The sequence below is a fragment of the Cupressus sempervirens genome, chromosome 3 (genome assembly GCF_028749045.1).
Source record: "Cupressus sempervirens isolate cs-2001-9-10 chromosome 3, ASM2874904v1, whole genome shotgun sequence".
Taxonomy (NCBI): domain Eukaryota; kingdom Viridiplantae; phylum Streptophyta; class Pinopsida; order Cupressales; family Cupressaceae; genus Cupressus; species Cupressus sempervirens.
In genome coordinates, this window is record NC_143120.1 from 1,118,029,324 (window position 1) to 1,118,041,598 (window position 12,275).

The 12,275-nt window shown below is 35.6% G+C and overlaps 2 protein-coding genes across 2 annotated transcripts in view; one reads left to right on the forward strand and one right to left on the reverse strand.

Annotated features, from left to right (window-relative positions):
- Positions 1-12,275, reverse strand: part of LOC149570715 (uncharacterized protein At2g34160-like) — a 67,339-nt gene that overhangs the window by 16,053 nt on the left and 39,011 nt on the right. The gene's annotated exons all lie outside the window — the stretch shown is intronic.
- Positions 2,417-3,310, forward strand: LOC149570717 (uncharacterized). The gene is made up of 2 exons (XM_089817948.1): positions 2,417-2,571; positions 2,692-3,310. Exons 1-2 carry the CDS (start codon positions 2,429-2,431, stop codon positions 3,176-3,178), a joined length of 630 nt encoding a protein of 209 aa, XP_089674074.1. The 5' UTR covers positions 2,417-2,428; the 3' UTR covers positions 3,179-3,310.

Sequence of the window (12,275 nt, forward strand, 5' to 3'; positions counted from 1 at the left end):
GCATCCAGGGTGCGTGGGTCCGGGGATGCACGTAAGGTGCAACCGACATGTTGGCTAAAAAGTCAAAAACAAAAAACATTTTTTGCAATTGTTTTTTATTGTTTCTTTTAGCAAGGGAACCCTAATGACCATCTTTATGATATATGATATTAATATTTGAAAAAAGGATTTTTTAATCTTTCATCTTTGTCATTTGATAAATTGATAGTCAATGGTTGACTTACATGGTACTATGTGTGGTTTATATTTTTTATTTATCATTATCATTATTATGTTTAAAAGTTTTAGTATTTTACTAAGTTCAATAGTCATTGGTAATGGTTATCAAGTTTCAAGTTTCAAATTTGAACTTATGGTTTGTGAATCCCATTTCAATTTCCTATATTCAACTATATTCGGTATGTTATATTGAAGTATCATTTCATAATTAGTATTTTCAGTCATATACTATGTTCCCCGGGGACGCGTACCCGGCCTAAAACCCCCCGTTTCGGGGACGGGAGGACGGGTATGGGACGTCCCCCAGCCGTCCCCAAATTCCCTTTTTTTGCAGGGGACGTCTTCGAAACTTGGGGATGTGGGGGGGGACAAAAGGGGGACGGCTGAAAGGGGACGTCTAGCCGTCCCCCAACCGTACCGGGTACGATCGGCCGTCCCCCTTTTTTGCAAGCTCAAAACATTAAAAAAAAACATTTGTTGTGTCTTTTTTGGTCGGCTAGTGGGCCCCACTCCTCCAAAAACCCTAAAATGTATATAACTCAACACATTTAAATTGTTTTAACCATTCTTTGGTTTTCATTTAATGTTGCAGCCGGCTGAAGTTTTCATTTTGCAAGTAGAGGACGTAATAATTTTGCTTCCAAGAGCTTGACCAAGGGTTTGATCTTCTATTTTGTCCACCAAGTAAGTATAAAACTCTTTGTGCTTTCATCTATCATTTTTTTAATAAATTTGTAGCTTGCAAAGTCTGATTTATTTTTTTTTCATTGTTTCAACTCATATATCTATTCAATTGCATATTTAAACACAATGAGCAGTAGTGGGAGTACAAGTAGTAGTAGTGAAGAATAAAATGTAGAGGTTGATGTTGTTAGTAGTGACACTAGGCAAAAACCCAATCCTAAAGCTGATTTGTTTAAATGCCCTTCCGACATTATGAAGAATTTTGCAAAGGGTCCTTTCAATAGGAAAAAACCTCTTCTCCAATATGTCACACCTAGGCCAAAAGATAAAAAGAATTCGGGAGGGACTAGGGTGTGGGATTGTCATGTTTGTCTTGATGATTTTAGGGGCAGCTATACAAGAGTGAAGTCACATTTTTTAGGAGTTACATGCCAAGGAGTCAAAGTTTGTCCTAACCTAACCGATGAACAAAAATTAGAATGTCAAAGATTGCACTTAGAGGCTGAAATGGAGGGGCAAAATTTGACAGTGACATCACCATCCATTCCCTCACAATCATCTAGGCATATTTCATCCGCCATTGGTACTAGTGGCAGCCCTAGTGGGTCTAGAGGGAAGAGAAAGATAAGTAGTAGTGAGAAGGGCTCGGTGGAAAGTATGTTTAATGCACAGGCAAAGGAGAAGTGTGAGGCATCCATTGGTAGATTCTTTGTTGCTAATGGTATCCCATATAATGCAGCCTGTTCCACTTATTATAAACAAATGGTGAAAGATATTATGAGCATGAATTCCTCATTTGTGCCCCTCAGTAAGCATAAGCTACGAACCACTATCCTAGATGAAGAGTACTCAAAGGTTACTTTATTATTTGAGGATATGAGACGCACTTGGGTTAGGACAGGCTGCTCTATTGTGATGGATGGGTGAATCGATGTTAGACATCGGCCACTCATCAATATCATTGTCACATCCCCTGTTGGCTCTTATTTTTTGAGAGCCATAGATTGCTCAGGAAAGAAGAAGGATGCAGATTTTCAATTCACCATTTTGAGAGATGTCATAGAGGAGATTGGGCCCTCTAATGTTGTACAAGTTATCACAGATTCTGCACCTGTGTGCAAATCAGCAGGTTTGATGATAGAGGGTGCTTATAGGCACATATTTTGGACCCCTTGTTGTGTTCATTCCTTGAACAATGCATTGAAGGACATAGGGAAGATTGAATGGGTGAACCAAGCAGTGCTAGAAGCTAGAGAACTGCAAATGTTTATTTGCAACCACCACACTTCACTTGCTCTATTCAGGTCCTTCTCTAAGAAGGAGTTCCTCAAACCAACCGAGACAAGGTATGTCAATTATAATTATAGTTTACTTTTAGTTTGTTTTAACTTTAAGTTATTTAAAAAAATTATTTATAAGTTTACTTACATGTGATGCTTTTTGTTTTAAATTTTAATCATTAATGTTTAAGTTTAAATTTTTTATTTTTAATTGTTGCTATAGGTATTGCACATATTTCATCTTGATGGAGAGGATGATTGAGGTGTATGAGGCCCTTCAATTGATCGTGGTGAATCCAGAGTGGGGACGATGGTCTCATTCTAAGTCCACTGAAGGAAAAGCGGTGAGGCAAAGGATCCTTGATGAGAGTTGGTGGTCCACAATGAAGTAAGTTGTTGGTTTTTAAATTTACTATTAGTCTTTTGCTTGCTGATTTTCCTACTAATAATCTTAAAATTCTTAAAATTCTAATTCTGATTTATTTTTTTTGGCATTTTGATCTTGCAGATACATTTGCTCTGTCATAGCACCCATTGTTGATGTCATTAGATATGTTGATACTGATGCTCCTAGTTTAGGAGAGATCTATGAGACTATTGACAGCATGTTGGGTAAGATGAAGAGAATTGTTGCGGCAAAGGATCCTACATTGGGCTTTTATGAGGAGCATATTAGGTCTATTGTGACGCGGAAGTGGAACATAATGAATACCCCACTTCATATGGCAGCATTTGCTCTAAATCCCAAATGGTATGCACAGTTGGGTGGAAGGGGCCTCCCATGTGATGATCCTGGGGTATTGGATGGCTTCACAAAAGCAATTGATAAGATGCATTCAGCTCAAGATGCCTCTACTCTTCGTGCACAGTTCCTTGACTTCACCAACCTTCGTGGCCCAAACTTGGGTAAGCCACAACATTGGATAGAGTTGTTTTGGCACAGAGGGATCCTATTGGATGGTGGACTTGGCATGGGAGAGATACACCTGAGTTAAAGATACTTGCTGGTCGCCTCCTTTCACAAGTTGCTAGTTCTTCAGCTGCAGAGAGGAACTGGTCCACATATTCATATATCCACTCTATCAAGAGGAATAGACTTACCTTTAAAAGAGCGGAGAAGCTAGTGACAGTGCATCATGCTCTTCGACTTGCCGATCGCCATACTCTAGAGTATAGGAGACACCAGCTTTGCGATGGGATGTTGAACCTGAGGATGTGGCCCAGATAGATGAGGATGACATAGCACCAGGACTGGTTGGGGTTCCATTAGATGAGACTACGCTTCCTATGGAGGATGATAGTGAAGAGGATTCTGATTTTGATGCCATGGATTAATAGAGGCAGAATAGGAGCAGCAGTCTGCTTCATTTTCTATGTTTTGCTTTTTATGTTGAATATGAACATGATTATGATACATTGATTATATGATACTTATTACTTTATGGCAGCCTATAGCTTTGGGCATATTTTGATTTTGATTTTCAAATTTATGATTCATCATGCTTATCATTATGAGTCTTATGATATTGACAATGGTTAATAACTTAATGTTCATTGTTCAATGTTCTCTGATATTGTATTGATATGCATTTTGAGAATTGGATACTAAAATACTAAATAGTAAATTACTAAAATCGGATATTATTTCATAGATGGCATTCAAATGTTGTATGTTATGGTTCTATAATGTTTAAATGACATGTTTTGTGCTTAGTTTCATATGAATGACATGTATATTTACAAATTTCAATGTATATACTATATTTTAAAATTTTCCTATATATATAGCCGTCCCTGTCCCCCCCCCGTCCCCAAAATCGCCAAAAAAATTTGCCGTCCCGAAAACCCGTCCCGCCGTCCCCCACCGTCCCTGTACCGAAAACCTTGGGGAACATAGCTCATATATATATATATATATATATATATATATATATATATATATATATATATATATATACACTATGCAACCACCCCCCCCCCTCCACACCCCTGCCGCCACACCCTTGTCGTCCCCCGCTGTCCCCAAATTGAGGCCCTTTATTTTCTCACACCCTAAACTCGTCCCGACATCCCCCCACACCGCCACATCCCCACACTGGTGTAATACTGGTAGATTCCAAACAATACAAGCAACTAATTGGCTCATTAATGTATCTCATCAACAACACTCGACTAGACATTTGTTTTGTTGTGAACACCTTGAGTCAGTATATGGTAGAGCCAAGGCAGTTAATGTATCTCATCAACAACACTCGACCAGACATTTGTTTTGTTGTGAACACCTTGAGTCAGTATATGGTAGAGCCAAGGCAAGGCCATTGGATTGCAACAAAGCATGTGCTTAGATATTTACAAGGCACCATGAAGTATGAATTGGAATACCTCTATGGAGATAGGGTAAAGTTGCAAGGGTATTCTAATTCAAATTAGGCAGGGAGTGATACAAATCAAAAGAGTACTTCAAAGTGTTGTTTCTACTTAGGGTCAGCCACACTGAGTTCAGCTGAAGCTGAGTACATGGCAATGAGTTTGGCAAGTTGTGAAGCAATTTGGCTTCGTAAGTTGCTTGCAAGTTTATTTGATCAAAATTTGGAGCCTACTATAATTAATTGTGACAATCAAAGTTGCATAAAACATTCAAAGAATCCAATGTTTCATGATAGGTCAAAACACATTGAGATTAGATATCATTTCATCAAAGACAAGGTCTTGAAGGGAGCAATTAAGCTTATCTATATTTCGACAAATGAACAAGTTGTAGACATACTCACGAAACCCTTAGTAAAGGGGAAGTTTAGATCAGATATCATTTCATCAGAGACAAGGTCTTGAAGGGAGCAATTAAGCTTCTGTATATTTCGACAAATGAACAAGTTGTAAACATACTCACAAAACCCTTGGTAAAAGGGAAGTTTGTTTTCTTTCAAGACAAACTTGGAGTGGTGGTGAATACCTTCCTCTCTAAGAGGGAGTGTTGATAATTGCAGCTCATAAAGGTAAGTTAGAAGTAGAGCAAAAGTAGGACTCTACTTTTAGGAAGTAAAATTCAAGTAGAACTACTTTAATCACCTAACTAATTAAAGTAGTCACCTAAGAAGAAGAGTTCAAGTAGGACTCTACTTTATCGAAGTATACTTCAAGTAGGACTCTACTTTTCCCAACTGTTGTTATAAAAGGAAGCTAAGAGTTAAAATAGAATTCAATAAAATTTCTCAAGGACATTGAGAGAGAGAGAGAGAGAGAGAATCAGAAATGAGATTTCTGTTTTTCAGCAAGGCAGAAAGACGAAAGTTTACAACAGTTAACAGCAAAGGAGAAGGTAGCAATACCAAGTGTATTCCAGGTTTGCTGTTTTGTTTGTAACTTATTTCAAAGTCATTTTCCCATGTATTGGGAGCTCTTGTAAGTTCTGAAGTTATTTTGAATGATGAAATGATTGAAGAGCATATATGTTCTCTTTTATAAGTTTTCCACTGCTTTATTTTGTTAAAAATTCTAGTAGTGTAAATCTAGATCAGATCTATTTACCTAGATATTGGATTTAAGAAATTAACAAAGAGCACCAAATATGGGTGTCACGAATGTTAAAGAATACAAAAAAACTTTCAAAAAATGTTATGCAGATCCAAGAATTGTTGTGAAGATTCCAAGGATGAAAATTAAACATTACACATTTGCAAAATCTAGCAATCAAACTTCTGTCTCAAGTTTAACTGTATATGAATTAAATTCAAATTTAAATTATTTCTTACTTTTATTTTTATTTGATTGACTATCTTTGAACTTATAATATATACTTTTTGACAGGTTTCAAATTCTTAGCATTAGAAAGGAATAGGAGTGCATATGGCTTCTATGCATTCTATGAAACATTATAGGTTGGCAGCCAGCAAAGCAAAGGACCTTGTATATGCATTCCAATCTTCATCTCTTGTTGCATTCCATATACTACCTAAAAGGGCCCAATGAATTTGGGATGTACAACCTTGAATTAGTGACATTATTGTATCCATAAATGCACTGATACATCTCAATCCCATTGTTAAGAATTATAAAATTGGAGTATCCTCTAGTGAATCTTCAATGGCTTCAAGAGTCTAGTTGATTGTCAAGCTCAACCCAACTATCCTAACTCTCAAGTGAATCCTAATGAGATTTTTTTTTATAGCAACTTTGGTATTTTCCCTAGATTTACACCACCTCGCCTTCAAGGGCAATTGCAAGGTCATCTAAAACACAATTTGCAATTGTTAATCCCCATGATCAATCATATAAGAGTTAAAACCCTAATAAAGAATGTTTTTGTGTAATTTTGTATAATATCTCCTATTGGAACTTTACACCGCCTATATTTCCCTAATATGGGTTTAGACAATGGTTGGAAATGTGTATTGTCAAATTAGTATCTTAATCTCGAGCTTGCAACCAAGTTAATATCATACAATAAATAAACATGAACTTTTATAATATATATAAGAGTTACAATTTCCACGATATTCAATTTGCATTCTTCCCAAGCGAAGCACCTTTCCATGACAGATTGTAGCCCTTAGTTATTACCTTCCTGATCTTCTCATTTTTTATTGATCACAAAACAATATGTAATTCTAGTGTACAATATGATTGAGATCGTTGTATGTAATATTGTTTCTACATATACTTCTCCTGCTCGTATTCATTAAGGGTCCGTTTGGTTTGTGGAATTTAAAAAACTAGGATTTCTACAAACCTTGGTTTAGCCAAATCAAGGTTTTGCAAATTTTCATTCCGATTTTTGGGATTTTACTTGAACCGTTTGTTTCACTCAGAAGATGCGTGTAACAACACATTTTTATGCGTAAGCTTGGAGTTTAAGGCAAATTTCAAAAAGTAGTCCAATCTATTGTTTTTACACTAATTAAAAAACATAACCAAGTTTTTATTTTCAATTCCTACTTGCTAGTAGGAAGTTGAAAAACCCAGTTTTGAGGCAAAATTGGAAGTCTAGTATGCTAGTTCCATTTTGCCAATTTTGAAACAAACGCAAAAAATTTCAAATCCGGATTTTGAAAAAGCCAATTCCTGTCATCTTCCAAGGACCAAACGGACCCTAAATGCTGCATTTCTACAGCATATCCACTACTCTTCTTAATATATTCTCTACATTTATCTTTCAAATTTCCATTCCAATATGAGCTCTCTTTTATACATTATTGGTGAAAGGGTTGCTACCTTTCATAAGAATTGAAGCACCATTTTTCATGGTTGCCTTCGAGAATAATATAATATTCCCCAAATTCATCTCCCATCTCAAATGAGACCTTCTCCCTAAATATCTTCCAATATGAGGGAAAGTCACCACCCTTCACCATGTCTGCCCCTTTGCAAAGGTTACAACCTTTTCATGATTACCACACTCTAAAGAGAGCCATAAACTTCCATAATTTATGCCCATTGACAAAGTCACAACCTTTCATAATTATCACTCTTTCAAGAGTCACAACCCTTTACCATTTCTACTTCTTTTAGGAACCAATTTCTTATTTTCTGCTCATTCCTCTTTTCTCATCCATTAAAGATTCACATATTCCATTCCTTCCTTCCTCTATCCTTCACCCTTCATATCTCATGTTTGAGAGAGACGCAACTTTTCATCTAATGCCTTTTGACCATTCATTAAACTTAACTAGATTTTAGTTATGCCTATGTTACAATTTATTCTGTCATATTTGTAATTTTAAAAAAATTAGTTCTTCTACATTTTAATTTTTTTATTAAAACCTGCTTCAAAAAGGAGATATTACACTGTGTCTTGTCTCCAAAGCATGTTTCTTGTCCCTTCCACATAGATCATTTTTTCCCTATGCTAATAAAAATAATAGAGGTATAGTTATGCTTGTCACAATAGCCAAACCCTTCTCTTTCCATCTGGTTTTACTGCAGCTGAAACCCTTGCAAGGTTCTACAGCATTCAATAGCATACTTAATGTGACAGGAACAAGCAGTCATAAGCTTCTAAGCCCCATGGCTCAAATAGGCTCTAATATGATACAAGATTAATTAATGGGCATAAATAGCTAGGCAAATAATACAATATTTAGTTCTACTCATATCACATGAATACCTGTTATGTGAGCTTTGTTCCACTACAACATGCAGAATCAACTACCCAATATTTTGAGTCGAAACATCAACTACTCAATCCTCTCTTGATATATGGCTTCACAATGTGCAACAAAAATATTACTTTTGACTTCTAACTCTCACTTCAACTTAAACTGAGACATACTTCTACTACTACTATTACTACTCCTAAGTATGAATGCAAAGAATCGTGACTTTGACTCTGCTAGATACAGCTTAATCAGCAGCTCCACTGTTATCGTAGAGTAAATTTCTATCAGATTTATATGATAAATGTTCTTTTACGATTATTATTAACTTCAGATTTGTTTTTGAAGAATTCTATCTCCAATGATGATGGCTTTTAATTAATATCAAAGGTTTAATATACTACAACATTATTTGTCATAAAGACTTGATTTGTAAATCACCGTCAAACTTCAATGTAGTTTGAACATCTATCGATTTCAACGATCAGCCATTGGATATGTTTGAGTATATATATAATCTGAGAAGGGGCACAATGATGAATGGGCATGTCTCCACCAAAGTGGATACATGACTATTCATCATCATGTTTCTCTATAATATATTTGATTCATAAACAAAACATTATATGTTTTGTGCAACATAACTAACAATATGTTATGAATAACATTAAGATTGTAAGCAACATATAGAACAATTATCCTCAGCCAACAATGAGGATCTGACTCAAACAGTAAGGCAAATTGTTATTGACGCAAGGCTAAGGTAGAGGCAGGCGTAAGGTGAAATAAACCCAATTTAAACCTACTAATACCCCTTGCTCAAAGTTGCACACTGAAGCTTTAGTCAATTAAACAACAGGGAACAAGAGGCCATATGCATCATTTCAGTAAATTTAATTATTTCACTTCACATATACAAAAGACAACATGCCCAACTGTGCAGTCTCTCGAGTTGCGGCCTTCTACATAGAAGAATTACAAAATCAGATTCTAAGCTTGCATCTTCTATCTTTTTAAATTTCTAAGATGATCTCCTTTCCTACACCTAACCAAGCTTCTTATATAGCCAGCTAAGCTACAAGTCGAGTAGTCAAGCATTTAATTACATTATAGGTCTCTTGGAAGAGTAAACCAAAACCCAAGAAAAGGACAACAAAAGATCATGCGCTTTTTTAATAAAGAACAAATGTCCACATCAAGCATTCCTGATCGTCTGACCTGAATCATAAAGATCCACTTAGCTTGTGTAATCCATAAATTGTCTTCAACTGGTTTGTTTATCCACTGAACTAGGTATTCCATGTAGTCTTTTCCACTAGTACTCTTGCTTATTTTGCTATTCAAGATCCTCTCAATGTTGTCTTTCTTCTTCTTAGGATAATCAAGGTTGTCCTTCAATTCATCATCTAATTTAAAATAGTCAAAGATATTTGCAATACTATATATAGGTGAAATATCCGTATCTTTTGACAATTTAACTTCTAAAGCATTTCCATTATCAAACTTTCTCGAAATCTTACTAGGAGCAAATTTCTTCATTTTTAGCTTGTTGCAAGTACCAACTGGAAATTTGTTCTTCAAATGAATCATAATCTCATCTCCAAGCTCAAAAGATTTATGCCTCTTCCTTTTATCTGCTTTCTATTTGTATTTCAAATTACTGTCCTCCAAATTCTCTTTCACTTCCTCATATAAAGTCTTCATGAAATTTGAAAAATCCTCACCTTCAGCACTTCTTCTAACATCAGTAGCCAAATCCCTCAATTCAGTAGTTCCCTTAGGAGTCTTTCCAGTAACAATCTCAAAAGGTGTCTTCTTAGTGCTCCTATTCACAAAATTATTATATGCAAACTCTGCTTGTGCCAAAACCAAATTCCAATTAACATGCTTATCTCCAACCAAACATCTAAACAATTTACCCAAATTTTTGTTCACAACCTCAATTTATCCATATGTTTGCAGATGAAATGTAGAACTAAACCTCAACTTTGTATTCAACTTCCTCCAAAGTGTCTTCCAAAAATAACCGGTAGACTTAGTATCTCTATCTAAAATAATAGTCTTAGGCAAACCATGCAATCTTACCACTTCCTTAAAAATAATTCAGCCACATGTACTGCATCAGATGTGTTCTTACAAGATATGAAATGAACCATCTTTGAAAATTTGTCAATCACTACAAAAATAGAATCATTACCTCTCTGAGTTCTAGGTAAACCAAGAACAAAGTCCATATTGATATCTTCCCAAGGCGTACTAGGTACAGGCAATGGTGAATACAATCCCAAGTTCTAACTAGTTCCTTTTGTTATTTGAAAACTTCTGCAACTTCTCACCAATCTCTGCACATCCTTGTAAACCTGTGGCCCAAAGTACCTATAAGAAATCAATTTTACTATTTTATCAATCCCAAAGTGTCCTACAAGTCCGTCACTATGCATCTCCTTCATAATGTTATCTCTCATAGCTCCTCTAGGTATGCACAATAGAATTCCCTTGAACAACATGTCTTCTTGAATGAAATAATCAGTCCACTTATCTCTTACCATTTGATCATTACAAGCTCTCCAAGGTTTTGCAAAATTAGGATCAGTTTCATCCAAGTACTTCAAATCATCAAAGCCAAGTACCTCAACTCTCATCTCTGTTAGCAAACTCTTTCTTTGACTTAAAAGATAATACTGCAAAGCTTTATGGTCAGTGTACAACACAAAATCTTTAGGCATCAAATAATGTCTTCATTTCTTCAAAGCTTGAACAATAGCATAAAATTCATGATCATAAACTAAATATTTTCTCTTCGCATTATTCAACTTCTCACTAAAGAAAGCTACATGTCTTCTTTCTTGACTCAAAACAGCTCCTATAGCACTTCCACTAGCATCATATTCAACTTGAAAAAGTTTACTAAAATCAGGCAAAGCAAGTGTAGGTAATTCCGCAATCTTTTGTTTCAATGTTTCAAAGCTCTTTTGCACTCACTATGTCCATTTGAAAATATTTTTATCCCCTCTCATAGTCTTAGTCATAGCATTACAAACAGAACTGAAATTTCTTACAAACTCCCTGTAAAAACTTGCCAATCCAGGAAATGATCTAACTTCTCCAACATTCTCAGATGTAGCTCCTTCAATCTATATGCAATACTTGTCTGATATGCTCAAAGTGTTCTTTAATTTTACTAAATATTAGAATGCCATCAAGATATACAATCACAAACTTACCTAAGAATTCCTTCAAAACTTCATTCATTAGCCTCATAAAAATACTTGTTGCTTTAGTTAAACCAAAAGGCATAACCAACCACTCATACAAACCCACATTAGTCTTAAAAGTAGTTTTCCATTCATCTCCTTCTCTAATTTTGACCAGATGATAGCCACTTTTCAAATCAATCTTGGTAAAATACTTCACTCCACTCAAACAATCATTATGTCATCCATCCTAGGCAAAGGAAACCTATACCTCACTGTTATCTTGTTTATAGCTCTGCAATCAATGCACAATCTCCATTCTTCATTCTTCTTAGGTGCTAACACAGCAGATACTACACAAGGACTCAAACTTTCTCTAATTAGTCCTTTCTCAAGCAATTATTGCACTCGTCTATTCAACTCAGCATTTTCAACAGGTGTGAGGCTATGTGGTGCTTTACTAGGCAAACTAGCTCCAGGTATCAAATCCATACAGTGACTAATACTTCTCAAAGGAGGTAAACCATCACGTACATTATCAGAAATAATGTTTGAAGACTTTGCCAACAAAGATTCAATCTCAAGTGCATGTTCTTGTTCATCTTGGTTCCCAATATTTCTAGGAATCAAAGCAAAACAAACATTTTGTTTCTTCATATCCTTAGCAAACTGATTCCCATCAACCAAAAATACTTTGACTATGATACAATGATTTTCCTCAAGTTTTTCAACCAAAGGTAACAATCCTTGTTTCTTACCATCAACCCAAATAGTACACTGATTCAATCTACCATCATACAAAGCTT